At 57.5% G+C, this 16729-nt stretch overlaps 1 protein-coding gene across 4 annotated transcripts; it reads left to right on the top strand.

Moving 5' to 3' along the window:
- Positions 1-2722: 2722 nt before the first annotated feature.
- ST3GAL4 (ST3 beta-galactoside alpha-2,3-sialyltransferase 4) lies at positions 2723-16135 on the top strand. Of its 4 annotated transcripts, none has more exons than XM_005870880.2 (11): positions 2723-2837; positions 6162-6237; positions 6540-6612; positions 7022-7102; positions 7350-7447; positions 8428-8488; positions 9271-9366; positions 9467-9656; positions 10296-10439; positions 15057-15200; positions 15478-16135. In XM_005870880.2, the coding sequence occupies exons 1-11, from the start codon at positions 2805-2807 to the stop codon at positions 15562-15564; spliced, it is 1083 nt and encodes a 360-aa protein (XP_005870942.1). In that variant the 5' UTR covers positions 2723-2804; the 3' UTR covers positions 15565-16135. The 4 variants fall into 4 exon arrangements, with proteins under 4 accessions (XP_005870942.1, XP_005870943.1, XP_014398895.1 ...); XM_005870881.2 differs by having other exon boundaries at positions 6540-6624; XM_014543409.1 differs by having other exon boundaries at positions 6516-6612.
- Positions 16136-16729: the final 594 nt, after the last annotated feature.

The raw sequence follows: 16729 nt of genomic DNA, 5'->3' as shown, positions 1-16729 counted from the left end.
GCAGCCCGGGCTGGGGGCAGCAGGCACGCACTCCAGGGGCCGGGGTGTCTAGGGAGCGATTCCGTCTAGGATGGTGTGGGAGGCAGCAGGGCTGGGGGTCCGGGCCGGGCCCCGGGTTCCAGCCCCCTCCTCACCCGCTGTGGGACCCTGAGCAAGTTGCCGGCTCTTGGCACCTCGGTTCCCTATCTGCACACGGGAGGTAATAATAGTGTTTAGCTCACAGGGTTGAGATCATACTTGGACAGCCCCTGAGAGCGTCTAGCAGGGCAGTTCTCAACATTCCGTAATCTCTGGAGACTTTTTTTCCCCCCACAGCGGAGAGGGGGAGTGGGGGGGACCTACTGCCATATAGGGGTCCAGGTCCCCATCCTGTGACACATAGAACGGCCCCCACAACAATGACTATCTGGCCCCCGAAATCATGGAGAGGAGGGTAAGACCCCGTGGGGTCGCACCTCGAAAGTGCACCATACACTTCCGTTATGCATAAGGGATGGGATCCACTTGTAATCTCCCTTTATTCCTCGTGTGGCCAGCATTTAGGACACATCTGCTACATTCTAGGGACCATCATGGAGTCTGCAGACATCAAGAACTCCCGACCACAGAGGCAAGATAACAACATAATATAATTATACTATGAAGTTACGTTCTGCGATGAGGCATCGCCTCTGACTCGGGGACTCTGATAGACTCTTGGAAAACAACAAGCGTTGGAGTTCAGAGGTCAGGGGAGAGCAGGCGAGGCAGGAAAAACAGTGATTACATGACAGGAGGTTATCGTATCTGGAAGGGCTAAAATCAGGAGGTAAACAGTCTTCTGTGGGGAGAGAGACATCCGTTGCTCAGACGTGTCAGAGAAGACGTCAAGGAAGAGGTGTCCTTGAGCCCGTGCTCAGAAGGAGGGGGGCTGTCAGGCCGCCGGGGTGAGGAGGGGCGGCGGCCGGGGTGGGAGGAAGAGGCGGCTCTGGCCCCGGGGCCTGGGACCGGGTGGCAGGTGCATCTGCAGGGCTGTGGCCTGACTTGGAAGGGCCCCCATGGCCTCTGAGGAGATTCGGATTTCCGTTTAAGGAACAGGGAGCAACAGGAGCAGGAAGGTGGCTCCACCGGAATGGTTTCTTAGGAAGATTCCAAGGATGGGGCTTGAGGGAGGCAGGGCTTGTGGTAAAGAGATCGGTCAGGCCTTAGCCGGTTTGGCTCAGTGGTTAGAGCGTCGGCCTGTGGACTGAAGAGTCCCGGGTTCGATTCTGGTCAAGGGCATGTGCTCGGGGTTCGGGCTCGATCCCCAATAGAGGGTGTGCAGGAGGCACCCAATCAGTGATTTTCTCTCCTCATTGATCTTTCTATTTCTCTCTTCCTCTCCCTTCCTCTCTGTCATCAATAAAAATAAAAAAGAGGCCAGTTAGGAAGCATGTGATGGGGGGTGGGATCCAGACTCCGCCTCCGGCTTGCGAGGAGGAGGAGGAGGGCTGCACCCTGAATATTCCGGAGGCTCCCGGCGGGGTGGCCTTGACCCCGGACCGAGTCCTATAAAGCGTTCTGCCCCCCGTGCCTCCCACAATGCCAAGCGCTCAGTGGGAGTTCAGCAAACATTGGCTGGAATTGGGAAACGGGGCAGAATCGATAATACTTAGTAACTGTTTAGTAGGGATGGCGTGGAGGGGAAGGAGGTGTTGGAGACTTGAGTTGAAAATCTGGGGGCGGTGGGGAGAGATGGGTCCAGTTTGGCACGTGTTCAGTGGGAAGAATTTAAGGTCATGCAGGTAGGATGTGCCATAGAAAGTCAGAAGAATTCGGATGGGGCCTGGGAGAGAGATTTAAGGGCTGAAAACCAAGAGCTCAAACCATCGGGGTATGATTGGTAGCTAAAGGTCTGCAAACGAACAGGTCCTGTGGAAACACACGGGGGAGTGGAGGTTCAAGGTCAGGGACCTGGGACCCACACAGGCAGAGAACCTGCTGAGACTCAGGTCAGGGAGGGGCCCTGGTGCCAGTATTGGAGCCTCAGCGTGAAAGTGAGGCTGGGAGGCAGGGCTGGGGCGGGGCGAGGGGTGAGTGGGAAGGAGGATGGAGCACAGACAAGGACGTGTGGGCCTTGGAGACCGGGACACAGATGCAGGGGCAGCTTGAGGTGGAGACGGAGGCCCGAGGGGTGTTTGTTTTAGGTAGAGGGAGGCCTGAGGACCTGTCTAAGTCAGAGGCACTGGAGAAGGAGGGAGAGCTGGAAGGGTCAGGGCAAGAGGGGGTTCGTGAGCAGGAGCAATGATGGGAAAGTCAGTGGGGCCGGGTGTCCAGGCACAGGGCTCAGGAGGGAGCAGGCATGGGCGTGAGCCTAGCGGCAGCAGGCAGCCAACAGCCGGCTCCTGCCATTGATCAAGGTCACGGAGCCTGCGCTTCTGCCCCCCATGCCCCTGCCCACAGCCTTCTGAGGGACGTGAAGCCACATCCCTTGATGGGCCCCGGGCTCTGCAGGGCCTGGCATCCTGCTGTGCCCCTTGGGGGAACACGGTCCTGTTCTTCTGGGTACAGCGGGTGCCTGCCGAGTACGCGCTGTGTGTGAGCTGGAGTGCGGAGCGTGCGTCACGGTCGCTGGTCGCTGCATCCGCGGGGCCTGTTTCCCAGCCCTGCGCCCCCGGTCTGCCCTTCGGCGAGTTCCGTGGCCGTGCTCGGCAGCCTCACTTCTGCCCAGGCCACTGGTTCCTGGCAGAACACCAAGAGAGCACACAGCCTTCCCGGCCAGTCGACTCTGCTAGCGGTTGGGTGCGCTGGGCACCCTGGCGGCCAGAGCCTGCTGCCCCTTGGACATGAGTGGACCGGACGCCTGCTCTCCTGCCCAGGTACCGACGTTGAGTTTTCTTCTGCCCTTTGATACCGAGGGGCTCCGTCAGTAATGTGGGGAGCAGCTGGGAGAAGGCCACCCGTTGTCCCGAGGTAGCAGCCAGCCCAAGACTCCCCTGCCGGAAGGTTGGGGGGTGGGTGGGGGGGCTGCTGAGCCACCGTCTTGGCTTGGCCCAGCGAGGGGAGGGGTGGGCTCATGAAATCCCAGCGGGGGTGTCTTAGAGAAGCCCCAAGACTAGCCAGTCTGCTGAGCATCAACCAGCACAGGGTGGGGACAGAGACACGAGTGCAGAACTTTCTTGTTCAAAGCAGGGCTAGTGGTCTTGTTGCTCTGGACCGGTCAGTGCTGGTCACTGTGCTGGCTCAGGTCTCCTCCATCCAGGGCGGCCTGCCGGCGGCTGAGTGTTTGCCTTTCAGTTACTGCGGACACACTGTGTGTAGTGTTTCCACCATGGCTGCATGTTTGTCTTGTTTTTTGTTTTTTTTTAACTTACCAATGCCTGGGCTCTGCCCCTAACCAATTAAATGAGAATCTTGGGCCCCGCTGGCGTGACCCAAGTGGTCGAGCATTGACCTATGAACCAGAAGGTCATGGTTTAATTCCCAGTCAGGGCACATGCCTGGGTTTCGGGTTCCATCCCCAGTGTGGGCATGCAGGAGGCAGCTGATCAATGATTCTCTCTTCATTGATGTTCCTAGCTCCCTCTCCATCTCCCTTCTTCTCTGAAATCAATAAAAATATATTTCAAAAAAATAAATGGGAATCTTGGGGAGCGGGGCCTGGACACCTGCAGTTTTTTTTTTTACTTCTCAGGTGATCGGCTGCCTTGTGCAATCAGTGTTGTGAGCTACAGATAGCAAGGGGTGACTCCTGGTCACGAAAGGAAGATGGGGAGAGGATGGGGAGATGCTAGAGCTGGAAGGATCCTGGTCGCAGCCTAGCAGAGGGCACCCACCCCCTGGGAGCCAGTTAGGATCGGGCCCACCCACACCCACTAAGTCAGAACGGGCAGGCCAAGGTTTGAGGAACCTGCTCTCGCCACCTGCCGGACCAGCGCTGCTCAACCTCATCGGGATCTTAGTCAAATGCCGATTCTGATTATACGTGTCTGGAGGGGCCTCAGGGGATGAATTTCTAGTAAGTTTCCTAGGGAGGCCCACGCTGCTGATCAGGTATATTTTGACCTGCAAGCATCTCAGACCAACTTCCCAGCTTCCCAGCCAAAGAAACCGAGGGTCAGTGCGGGAGAAGGGACTCCCCCAAAGGAGCCCACCAGGCTGCTCACTCACTCCGGTCCGAGGCCTGGCTCCGTGCGGGCAGCGAGCTGGCAGCCGGCTGGGTGGGGACAGGTGGACCTGACTCCTTCCCTCACCGAGCTTGCGTTCCAGTGGGCGAATCAGCCGGCAAACAAATGAGTCACCGAACCACGTCCAGGCCAGAACGGCCGAGAAGGCCATAAAGGGTGACGTGGGGGGTGGCGGCAGTGGCTGTGGGTAGGTAGGGGAGGCGTGTACTTTCGGGAAAGCAAGCATGGAAGTTACTAGAATCACACCTTTCCCTGGGGTCTCCTGGTTACAGATTACAGACCTAGAACTGGACTGGACAGGGCCAGGTGCCATCCCCACTGGGGTCAGAAGATGGGTGCTGCTGACCCTACTGGGACCCCTGACACTGGTCGCCTCATGACTCCCCCCCCCCCTTCCTCAAGGCTCATTCTTCAGGGCTCAGGGCCTTCGAATGGAGCCGGAATGCCCCTGCGGGGCGGGGCGGGGCAGATAGGACAGAGTTCGGATCATTGATTTGTGATTTGTAAGAAAACCCAGGCCGTGTCCAGACGAGGAGAAATGTTGGAGATTTTTTCTCTTATTCTGGAGAGTGCAGGCACTCAGGTTCCCCACTCCTGGCCCCTCAAACCGGCTGCTGTGGGCCCGGCCGGCCTGGCTCAGTGGTGGAGCATCGACCTATGAACCAGGAGGTCATGGTTCGATTCCCGGTCAGGGCACATGCCCGGGTTGCGGGCGTGTGGGGTGCTGATCAATGATTCTCTCTCATCATTGATGTTTCTCTCTCTCTCTCCCTCTCTGAGATCAATAATAATATATATATTTTTTAAAAAAAGAAAACCCAAACCATTACTGAGCAGCCCAGGGAAGGGCCCTGGAGTCTGGGGTTGTAGGAAGTGGCCGGGTGATTCCTGGGATCCAGGTTACCGGGGAACCCGGCGTGGAGAGAAGAAACTGCGCAGGCCCTGGCTGGGTGCTCAGTTGGTTAGAGCATCGTCCCGGTACGCCAAGGTTGCGGGTTTGAGCCTCGAGCCCATGTAAGAATCAACCAATGAACGCGTAAATAAGTGGAACAACAAATCGATGTCTCTCTCAAATCAATAAATTAAAAATATATATACATTTTAAAAAAAAGATCCGGCGCTTGGTGGCACCCCACGCCTCTTCGTGTGGCTGTGGACACTGCAGAAGGTTTCTCCCCGGTGACCCCGAAGCGTGGCCCTGGCTGAGTTTTGGGGTTTAGGAACCTCTCTGTTAATGCGCCGGTGGCAGCTCCCCCTTCCACTGCCTGGCCTTTGCCTTTACCTGAGCGGGTCTCCCACCTCCTCCTCTGACCCAACAGACCCTCTGCTCCCCAAACTCCCCGTTCAAACACCCCGTCTTCTCTGTTTCCCACGCGCCCGGGGGTGAGGGCTCGGGCACTGTCTGCGTTTAATCAGAGTCCAGAAGGGCTGGAGAGGCCTCGTGGGCCAGCTCGAAGCGCTGCCCTCACCTCACTGTCTGGCCTGGGCAGGCCGCTTGGTGGGAGTCGTGGGAGACTGGTGACGGGGAGGCGGCCAGTGGCCAGAACCAAGGGGAGGCCTCGGAAGGTGGTGAACAGATCAAGTTCAGTTACATAAATTTTGAGTCACACCCTTGTTCAGTTAGCTGTTAATTTCCTATAAAAAAGTGGGTGGAGGTGCCATTTGCCGCCCGGAGCTGGCCCTCCCAAGATCAAAATGAGGAAGAGGACGGCGAGGGGAACCCCACCAGGGAAGCGGGGGACAGCCAGTTTGGCATGGACCCTAATCCTTGAGGGTTGGACTTGGTTTCCCTTCCTGTCGCCCAGGACTTCTGGAACCCCTGATGCTGCCCTCCAGGGGCTGGGGGTGTCCGGGGCGAGCAGGGCCCCCATGGATGGCCGCCCTGAAGCAGCTCTGTGCCAGCGGCGGGCGGGGGGAGGGGGGAGGCAGAAGGAGGCCGGCCGTGGGTGTGTCCCGCTCCGATACCTGGCAGGTGTGAGTGGCGCTGACCAGGCACCTGTGACTCCTACTTCCTAGGTGGCTCGAGGCAGCCGGGATGTCAGCTCTTCCCAAGAACCCTGCTTCCCGCTGAGAAACATGATCAGCAAGTCCCGTGAGTGTTGTCCCAGAGCTGCCGACCCTGAAACGCGGGCCCCCACCCCCAGAAGCAGTCTCGGGTAGCATCCTGGGACCCCGGGGGTCGGGAGGGACAGACAGGGAGCTAGGGACCCCTCTCTTCTTCTTGAAGGACTTTGGAAACGCTCAGGTCCAAGCCCCGGGCTGGAAAGCAAGGGCCAGGCTCGGGTCGGCTTGCGTTGGGGGTTGCAGGGGCCCCAAATGGGGCAGGTGAGAGGGTGGACTAGGACGGTACCCGCCTGTTTCTGCCTCCAGCCCCTCTGTGCCTGTGCCCCGCAGGCTGCAAGCTCCTGGCCATGCTGGCACTGGTCCTGGTCATCATGGTGTTGTACTCCATCTCCCGGGAAGACAGGTACATTGAGCTGTGAGTCCAGCTTCCCTGGCCTTCGGCCGGTTCATCTCAGGAGCAGGGCTCGGGACGGAGCGTCATAGGGAGGGGACAGAGTGGGCAGGAGGGCTCAGGGCCTGAGTGTGACCTCTCCCTCAAACTCAGCATGAAATTCTTCCGGGAGGGTGACATTCTTAGGGGGTGGGTTTGGGGGGGTTGGGTCTGGGATGACTCCCCCAGGCCCTCAGCCAGGGTGTTCAGGACAAGGAAGAGCTGCATCCTCAATGGTTTGTTTTCAAAATGGAACTTGGGTTGAGATGATCCCCACCCTGTAAGCCGCTGTCCAGGGCCTGGGACCATATGCGTGGGAGATGGTGGAGGCTGGGCCCCTGGTCTGACCGGAGCTCCTGCCTCTTCTTCTTTCCATCCCCAGTTTTTATTTTCCAATCCCTGAGAAGGAGGAGCCGTGCCTGCAGGGTGAGGCAGAGAGGAAGGCCTCTAAGCTCTTTGGCAAGTGAGTACTTGAGGGTGCAGTGGGTGGGGCAGGGCCTGGGGTGGGCTGGGATTGAGTGTCTCCAAGTGGGGAGTCCTCCCTGCGAGCCGGGCGGAGGGACTGTGTTGGTGGACACGGGTTAGGGGAAATCCGTGATGACGGAGAGCCCTTGGACATGCATGTGGACTATCAACCAGGGGCCTGACCCCGATTCTGGCGCCAATATTAATCCCTTCCGCATTCCCGCCCTGTGCTCACCTCCGTGCAGCTACTCTCGGGATCAGCCCATCTTCCTGCGGCTAAAGGATTATTTCTGGGTGAAGACACCCTCTGCCTACGAGCTGCCCTACGGGACCAAGGGGAGTGGTAAGTTCTGCCCGGTGTTGTCAAAACAGCAGGCTTGCCTCGACCACACTCTTCTTTAAAAAAAAATCAAAAATTTATATATATATACTAGAGGCCCAGCGTGCGAAATCACGCGGCCCCGCCCACCCGCCTGCCCGCTGGCCACCAGCTTTGCTGCGATCGGAGCCTGTGGGCCGTGGGGGAGGGACCAAGAGGTGCTCTGTGCACTTCATGGTGACTGGTCATTTGGTCATTTAGGTTGTGACGCCTCTGGCCTTTTATTATTATGATACATACACATACATATATATATACTAGAGGCCTGTTGCATGAAGAGATTCCCTTGGCTGCTGGCACCAGTTTTCCTCTGGCACCCGGGACACAGGCCTTCACTCTGGCTGGGCTCCAGCCAGACCCCCCTCCCCTCCCCCCAGCCATCAGGCCTCGCGGCTCCGCCCATCCCGGGGCCGTGAGGCCTCGCGGCTCAGCTGGCTTCAGGGCCGTTTGGCTTTGCTGCACCGTTTGGAGCCTACCTATGCAAATTAACCGCCATCTTTGTTGGTGGTTAATTTGCATATTGCCCTGATTAGCCGATGGGAAGCGTAGCGAAGGTACGGTCAATTACCCTTTTTGTCTTTTACTAGATAGGATTCTATTGATTTTAGACAGGAAGGGAGAGGGAGAGAGAGATAGAAACATCAATGATGAGAGAGAGAAGCATTGATTGGCTGCCTCCTGCACGCCCCCTACTGGGGATGGAGCCCACAACCCGGGCATGTGCCCTGACTGGGAATCGAACCGTGACCTCCTGGTTCATAGGTCAACACTCAACCACTGAACCGCTGGCCGGGCGGCCACACGCTTCTTAGTGTTCGCCACCCGCAGTCCCAGGGGCAGGGGCAGAGCAGGCAGGCAAAGCTCTGAGGGGTGGAGGGGGGGAGAACGCAGCCTTCGCGAGGCTGGCTCCTGTCCTCAGCCCCTTCCATCGGTTCCTTTTGCAGAAGACCTGCTCCTCCGGGTCCTAGCCATCACCAGCTACGCCATTCCGGAAAACCTCCAGAGGTAAGGGGACTGCCCCCTGTTACTCGGGTCCGAGTGCCTCAAGGCCAACAAATCCACATAATCAAAGCAAAATTTTCCCCAGAATTGTTCACCTCGTTACACACCTGATACAGAATTCTTTATGAAGAAGTCTCCAGAAATGTGTGACTTTCAGATGCACAAACAGAGCTCATATGCCTGCATGCGTTTGGTGTTCAACCAGAAATAGTAATCACCACAGCGAACATTCCCATGTCCCTGCTTTGTGAGCAGGGTGCTCATCTCAGGGAAGGTGGAGGTGAGGTCCCTGCCCCCCCCCCCCCCCCCCCCCCCCGGCCCCCGTATGAAACAGCCAGGCCCAGCACCTCCCGTTGAGCCTTCCTGCCTCTGGTCCCCGGTGGCCAATTTGACCCATCTTCCCAGCCTGCCCGTCTCCAGGGAGGCAGGGACATCGTCCCCACAGCAACTGAGCCTGGGCACCTGGAGCAGGCGGAGGCTGTTGCCATGGCAACAGGCGGGCCCAGGCAGCAGGCGCGGGGCCTCTGAAATGGGGTTTCTTATTGGTACTCCTCAGTCGTCTTCGCGTCTCCCCTCCTCTCTTTTCCATCCTCTGCTCAGTTTCCTCTTTGGTAATAGAACCCGGGGCTCAGAGTCAACAGGGTCATAGGCAGGACTCCCTGCAGATGGCTGGTCCATGGGGCCTGGGGCCGAGGGGGCCCGGGGAAGGGATCCGGGCCAGGCCAGGCAGACCCAGGGCGGGAGCAGCGCCTGCTTCTGTGTCTGAGCCCCCTCTGCCCCCACAGCCTCAAGTGCTGCCGCTGCGTGGTGGTGGGCAACGGGCACCGGCTGCGCAACAGCTCGCTGGGAGAGGCCATCGACAAGTACGACATGGTCATCAGGTCTGTGCGCCCTCGCCGCCTTCTCGTGTTCGGGGGCGGCTGTGGACAGCCCCGCGGGGCCCTGGGTGATGGCGTCCTCCTCCCACCCCCCCCACCCCAGGTTAAACAACGCCCCCGTGGCTGGCTACGAGGGCGACGTGGGCTCCAAGACCACCATGCGCCTCTTCTACCCGGAGTCCGCCCACTTCAACCCCAAGGTGGAGAACAACCCCGACACACTCCTCGTCCTGGTCGCTTTCAAGGCGATGGACTTCCACTGGATCGAGACCATCCTGAGTGACAAGAAGCGGGTAGGTGGGGAGGCGTAGGGGTGGGGACACGGAGCCAGGCCCTCCCGTTGTGCGGCGTCTGCTCTGCGGTCCTGGAGCTGGGGAGTGGGGGGAGGCGGGAACTCGGTCTCCGCAGCTTCTGATGGCCCTCTGGGCAGCCCGAGCCCACATGCCCGTAGGAGCCAGGTGGCAGCCAAGGACCCCCCAAGCTCGAGGCTGCAGGAGCTGGTCGGGAGTCATCTCCAGGCAGGGGCAGGTTAGGACAGTCGAGATCTGGCCCTTCCAGGCGAAACTTCCAGAAGGTCCACTGTGTCCCTTTGCCATCCAGTCACACACCCAGCTGTCCAGCCTGGCGTTTTGCCAAGTGTTTACACAACCCCCAACTCGAACCCATCCACCTATGGGAGATCCTTGGAAGCGGGAATGGCTGGACCTCGTACTCGACACACGGTCTCCTGGCCTCCCCTGGGGGTGTCCCCTCCTCTCCCTGCCCCGCTGGTCTCCCTTCCTGTCTGTGGTGCAGGCCAGCACCTCCCTCTCCTCACCCTGGGGGTCTCTCCATCACGTGGACCCCACCCCTTGGCTGAGGACACCGGGCTGGACTTGCAAACAGGTCTTCGCTCGCCCCCATCTCTTCCTTCCAACCTCATCCCCCTCCAGGTGCGGAAAGGCTTCTGGAAACAGCCACCCCTCATCTGGGACGTGAACCCCAAACAGATTCGGATTCTCAACCCCTTCTTCATGGAGATCGCAGCTGACAAACTGCTGAGCCTGCCAATGCAGCAGCCACGCAAGATTAAGCAGGTGAGGATGCGGCTGGGCACCCCGGGGGTGGGGTCACGGGTGGGAAGGAGAGGGGAGCATGTTAGGAGAGGGGAGCGTGTTAGCAGAGATCACAACTCCCATCGGAATAGCACCTGTGGCAGCCGGGACCCAGCCTTGGGGCGCCCACCTGTAGTCGGGTTTATTAGCTCGCCCGCTGCAGCCAGGGAGCGCACAAGCTTGAGAACCGCGGGGCATCTCCAAGGTGGAGAGTTGTGGGAGGGTATTTACAGGCCCGGGGGCTGGAGTTGGAGGATGGTTTTGGCAGGCACTGGCCAGAATCTGCGAACTGGTGCGTTGCTGGGACAGTCGTAGTCTTCTCTTTAGAACAGTGGTTCTCAACCTTCCTAATGCCGCGACCCTTTAATACAGTTCCTCATGTTGTGGTGACCCCCAACCATAACATTATTTTCGTTGCTACTTCATAACTGTAATGTTGCTACTGTCATGAATCGTCATGTAAATATCTGATATGCAGGATGTATTTTCATTGTTACAAATTGAACGTAATTAAAGCATAGTGATTAATCACAAAAACAATATGTGATTACATATGTGTTTTCCGATGGTCTTAGGCCACCCCTGTGAAAGGGTCGTTCGACCCCCAAAGGGGTCGCGACCCACAGGTTGAGAACCGCTGCTTTAGAGCAAGTCAGGCCTGTGCAGTTGCTGTTACATCATCTTACCTGTGACCTCACACTTAGGTCTGAGTGAGTTCAGAATTGGAGCTTCCAGTTCGCTTTGCATATCATAGTCAAGTTTTGCAGTCAGTCATGATGCAGTTTTGCAGTCAGTCATGATGCAGTTTTGCAGTCAGTCATGATGCAGTTTTGCAGTCAGTCACGATGCAGTTTTGCAGTCAGTCACGATGCAGTTTTGCAGTCAGTCACGATGCAGTTTTGCAAGGGCTGGTTGTAGCTCTCAGGGTCCTTAGTGGCCTTCGGCTGGTGGGCTTTAGCTTGTAGCTCCCCGAGTCTCACACTCGTGTCTTCTGAGCCCCCGAGAGGCTGCGTGGGCACGGGGACAGAGGTAACCAGCAGACATAGGCGGGACTGGCTGTGCTGCTTACTGGGTGGCCTCGGGCAAGGCAACCCTTCGGAGCCTCTGTTTTCTTATCTGTCTGGTGGGGGTAAAATTCCGAAGGCCATTGCAGGATCTAAAAAGATCATCTTGTCGCAGGCCCAGCACGGAGATTGGTACACAGTGGATGCTCAATGAGTATTTGCCACATTTTGAATGGATGGTGTTATCATTTACTGAGTATCGACCGTGATTCAGCTTCAAAAGTTGAATGCCTGCTTTTGTGCTTGCTGAGTGCCGGGCCCCAAGTCCGCACGTGGGGAATAAGACGCACTCCTCACCCCGAGGACACTGGGGCCAGCAGAGTACACATAGGTAGCAACGGGAGGAGCCAATGCCCTAGCTGAGTTGTTCCAAGTGCTGCAGGACCTCGGAGAAGGGGCAGCCCCCGCCCCCAACCCCCCCAGGAGGTGGTGCTGGATTGGCCCTTGAGGGCCCATCAGGCAGAGACCTGGGGAGAGGTAGGTCATTTGACAATCAAACACTCCCTGGCACTGGGTTCTGTTGCAAGTAGAGTGGAGAGGTTTTATGCCCCGTAGGGGGCACGGAGGCAGAAGTGAAGGCAAGAGAAAGGAAGGACCCAAACCAGCTCCTGTCATACGTAGGAAGAGGCCCAGAAGGGAAGGTCTTGATGGATATTCGTTTCCTGTCACTGCCTAACAAATGTCCACCGTTGGGCGGCTTAAAATAGCACCACGTGTCCGCTCCTAGTCCCGGAGGTCAGAAGTCCAGCTCAGGGAGGCTGGGTTCTCTGCCTAGGGTAGGTATGCGGGTTCCCCCCGCCCCCCGCCCCCCGCATCCGAGAGTAGAGTGCTACCATTGATGTCTATGTCTTTATTTCTTTCACGATAATCAAAATACTTAACGAGGTCCAGTTTTACGCGAAGCTTAGCACCCTTACGAGCTCTCTCAGGCTGCGCTGATGCCGGAGGCCACATCTTGCTCACGATGCACAGAGTGGACCTAGAGCGAGCCCAGATGCTCAGAGGCGGTTCAAAGCTCTGGCAGCTGGACGCTGGGTGTGGTTCTGGGGGAAGGAGCTTGGCGGGGCCACTCGCTGCAAAACAAATGCTGAAGGCTGGGTTTGCCCTTCGCCGTTTTTCATTAAAGCGAGAATCCGCTTCGAATGTCTCTTGGTTAGTGACCCCAGGTGCTGTGGTGGGTCTTTTGTAAAAGCAAAGCGGCATAACATGAACTCTTGGAGAGCGGGGAATAGCCCTACAAGCCTGGAATCAAGTTGGCAGCTGGACTGAGTTCCTTCCTGTCTGGAGGCTGGAGGGTGAGGGAGGGGGGTTTACTTCCAAGCTCTTTTTTCTTTTCTTTTTTTAAAGTATATTTTTATTGATTTCAGAGAGGAAGGGAGAGGGAGAGAGGGATAGAAACATCAATGATGAGAGAGACTCACTGACCGGCTGCCTCCTGTACACCCCACACTGGGGGATCGAGTCTACAACCTGGGCACATGCCTTGACCAGGAATCGAACCCTGATCTCCTGGTTCATAGGTTGATGCAAAACCACTGAGCCACACCAGCCGGGCCCAAGCTCATTCTCATGGGAGGAATTCAGTTCCTGTAGTTGCAGGACCAACGTCCCATTCTCTTGCTGGCTCTCACTCAGGGCAGCGGAGGGCACCCTCAGCTCTTGGAGGCTGCCCGTATTCCTTGCCATGCGCCCCCCTCCGTCTTCAGACCACCCCCAGCATGATCATTCTTCTTGTGCTTCCCATCGCTGACTCCCGCCCCTGCTCAGCTCTAGACCTGGATGTACAAGCTCATGAAATGCGGTCAAGCCCGCCAGGATTATCGCTCTGACGGTCCACTGTGCCATCTAAAGCCAGAGACCAGTGATGGCGAACCTTTGGAGCTCGGCGTGTCAGCATTTTGAAAAACCCTAACTTAACTCTGGTGCCGTGTCACATCTAGAAATTTTTTGATCTTTGCAACCATAGTAAAACAAAGACTTATATTTTTGATATTTATTTCATATATTTAAATGCCATTTAACAAAGAAAAATCAACCAAAAAAATGAGTTCGCGTGTCACCTCTGACACGCGTGTCATAGGTTCGCCATCACTGCCAGAGACCATACTGTCATATATCTCATCCTAGCCATAGTTTCCACACACGCCCACGGGCGAGGGTCCCTGGGAGTGGTCTTCAAATTCTCCTGCGACAACGTGCATTTTTCAGGTGAAATGGAGAGATCTGTACAGTTCTAGGTTTCCAGCTTGGACAACTGGGTGGGCAGTCATAGGTGTAACTAATCCAGGGGACACAGGGGGGAGGGAGCTTGGTGCGTTCAGGAGCCCTGTCCAGGCAGAGCTGGCCAGAAGGCGATGGGAATGTGGTTTGGCCAAGTTCTGCTCAGGAGGAGATAAGAGTGGTGGTTACAGCGTCGGGGGTCACGGGAGGCCCAGGAAGGAAGTGGCAGATGACACGACCGCCGACCGCCGAGCTCAGAAAGACTCTGGAAACCCCCGCTGCACGAGGCCTGGCCGGCTGACATGGTCTGGAGGCCGAGTGAGGAAGGGAGATGGGTGAGGTTCGGGCACAGGCCGTCCCTCTCTGTGGAAGAACTGGGGATGGAGAACGGGAGGTCGTTAGAGCAGCCCATAGGGTGGACAGGAAAGTCTGGAATCCCCAATTCACAGAGGGGGTGAGCCCACCTCATGAGGGTGCACGGTCCGTGAGCACGGGGGCCCCAGGTCTCCCGAAAGAGGTGCGACCCCCCAAGGCCCAGAGCAGAACCTTTCTTTCCACTCCTTCAGGAGTCTTAAGCCTTGGTTTCCCCATCTGTACTAGGCAGTATGGTAGCTATGAGCCACATATGGCCATTTCAATTTCAGTTAAATGAAATGAAAAATTCAGCCCTGGCTGGTTTGGCTCAGTGGATAGGGGCTCGGCCTGTGGACAGAAGGGTGCCGGGTTCGATTCCAGTCCGGGCACATGCCCTGGTTGTGGGCTTGATCTCCAGTGGGGGGAGGAGGGCGTGCAGGAGGCAGCCGATCAATGATTCTCTCTCATCATGGATGTTTCTATTTCTCTCTCCCTCTCCCTTCCTCTCTGAAATCAATAAAAATATATTGGAAAAAAAGAGATTAGCCTAGCTACACTAATAAAAGAGAAAGATGCAAATTGACTGTATCTTCACGACGCCCACCAGCCAATCAAGAGTGAGTATGCAAATTAACCCAACAAAGATGGTGGGTTAATTTGCATATGCAGGTGCCAAGCGGCTGGGGGTGGGGTGGGAAGGCAGAAAGGTGGCCTGCGAAGGCGGTACCGGCAGCCAGGGGAAGGAAGGCCCATTCTTGCACAAATCTTTGTGCATCGGGCCTCTAGTATTATATATATTTTTAAAAAAGAGAAATGAACAATTCAGTTCCTCAGCGCCACAAGCCCTGTTCACTCGCTCACTTGCCAGCTGTGCTGGTGGCACAGTTCTGTTGCAGAGGCCGCCCTAACGGTGCCCAAAGGGGCAGACCCCTCTAACACCCTCCCCACCCCTGCTCCTCAGAAGCCCACCACAGGCCTGCTGGCCATCACCCTGGCCCTCCACCTCTGCGACATGGTGCACATCGCCGGCTTTGGCTACCCGGACGCCCACAACAGGAAGCAGACCATTCACTACTACGAGCAGATTACGCTCAAGTCCATGGCGGTAAGTGGCCCCCGCCTGCCAGCTGGGAGGGGCAGACCAGCCTGGGACCCTGGGTGAGTGACTGGTGCCCAGGGCCCAGAGGTGGCTCCCGGTGGCGAGGTCCCTCAGAGTCAGAACCGGCACTGGACTCCCAGCCCAGTGTCCCCTGGATTTGGCCACCAGATTGCCTTGCTTCTCAGAGGCGGCACGGGGAAGGGAGCTCCTGGAGTGCGGGGCTGTGGGAGGGCCAGGAATGTCACCATCATCCCTCAGTTTGCTTCCTTGGCTGCCTCCGCAGGGCTCAGGCCACAACGTCTCCCAGGAGGCCCTGGCCATCAAACGGATGCTGGAAATCGGAGCAGTCAAGAACCTCACTTACTTCTGACTTGGGCAGGAGCTGCACCCATCGGTCTGCCCGCTCTGCTACCTGAGCAGCCCCCAGCCATAGCTGTGGGGGTGCCTGTGCTAGCATGGCCAGCTTGGACTCCCCCTCGCCTGTGTGTGTGGGGGGTCCCGGGACTGGCCAGGCCCAAGAGGAGGCCATGCCCGGCTGCTCTGTGGAGGCCAGCTCGCCAGGATGGAGGCCGGGGGCGGTGGGAGCCCAGCGGAGGAATGGGGCCCGCGGCTGCCTGTCCGCGCCGGGAGGTTATTTAATGGGCTATTTAATTAATGGGAAGAAAGTGCTGTGGGCTGGTCCCGTGGCATCCTGAAAAGGGGCATATACAGTGTCCGGACCATTTTTTTATAAAAACACAAACAAGATGGGCCCACTGAGGCCTAGACCCAGAGCAGGCCTCCCCGGAGGGGGGTTGTCTGGAGCGGGTGGGGGTCCTCCTGAGAGGGGGGCTGCTCCTCCCAGCGGGCGTGGGAAGAGCAGTGGTGGGGTGTTCCCTGGAGAAGGAACCTCATCTAGAAAAGAGGTACCAAACAAATTAAACTATTTTTCCTAAAACAAAGCAGTTGTGATACCCGGTGTCCTTTCAGATGAGGGGCGGGGTGCGTGGGTGGGTGGTGGGCCGCGGCAGTGGGTCGCTCTCCGGCAGTGGGCAGGGTCATTAAAGACCCGTGGGACCCAGAGCAGGCCACGGTCACTCAGGAAATTCACTTTTGAGGCCAGTGCTTGGAGCCAAGTCATACATTGTCACAGGGGCGTAGGAGGCAAGCAGGTGGTGCCCAGAGCAGCCCTACCTGCCAGCCACCCTGCTGGCATCCTGCATCCTGGTTTACTTCCTAGAGGTAGGGAGGGGCAGGAGGATGCCCAATAAGAGGGGCAGGACCCTCTCCCACCTTCCTTCCTTTCTCTCACCAGCGTGTACTTTCAAAAGCCCCATGCAGGGCGATGTCTGAGGACAGGGGTGGAGTCAGACAGAGGAAGCCAAGTTTTCCTTCCCAGATTAACTGGGAATCATAAAACAGAGTTTACAGAAGGCCTAGAGGTAGGGAGGGGCAGGAGGATGCCCAATAAGAGGGGCAGGACCCTCTCCCACCTTCCTTCCTTTCTCTCACCAGCGTGTACTTTCAAAAGCCCCATGCAGGGCGATGTCTGAGGA

The sequence above is a fragment of the Myotis brandtii genome, unplaced genomic scaffold (genome assembly GCF_000412655.1).
Source record: "Myotis brandtii unplaced genomic scaffold, ASM41265v1 scaffold325, whole genome shotgun sequence".
Lineage (NCBI taxonomy): Eukaryota > Metazoa > Chordata > Mammalia > Chiroptera > Vespertilionidae > Myotis > Myotis brandtii.
This window is presented reverse-complemented; position numbering and strand designations above follow the sequence as displayed.

Excerpts from the sequence above, each read along its gene's own strand:
- ST3GAL4 (XM_014543408.1), top strand. The coding sequence starts at position 2,805 with ATGAGTGGACCGGACGCCTGCTCTCCTGCCCAG. Across the intron at positions 2,838-6,161 it reads ACGCCTGCTCTCCTGCCCAG|GTGGCTCGAGGCAGCCGGGA; the intron begins GTACCGACGTTG and ends CCTACTTCCTAG. Across the intron at positions 9,367-9,466 it reads AAGTACGACATGGTCATCAG|GTTAAACAACGCCCCCGTGG; the intron begins GTCTGTGCGCCC and ends CCCCCACCCCAG.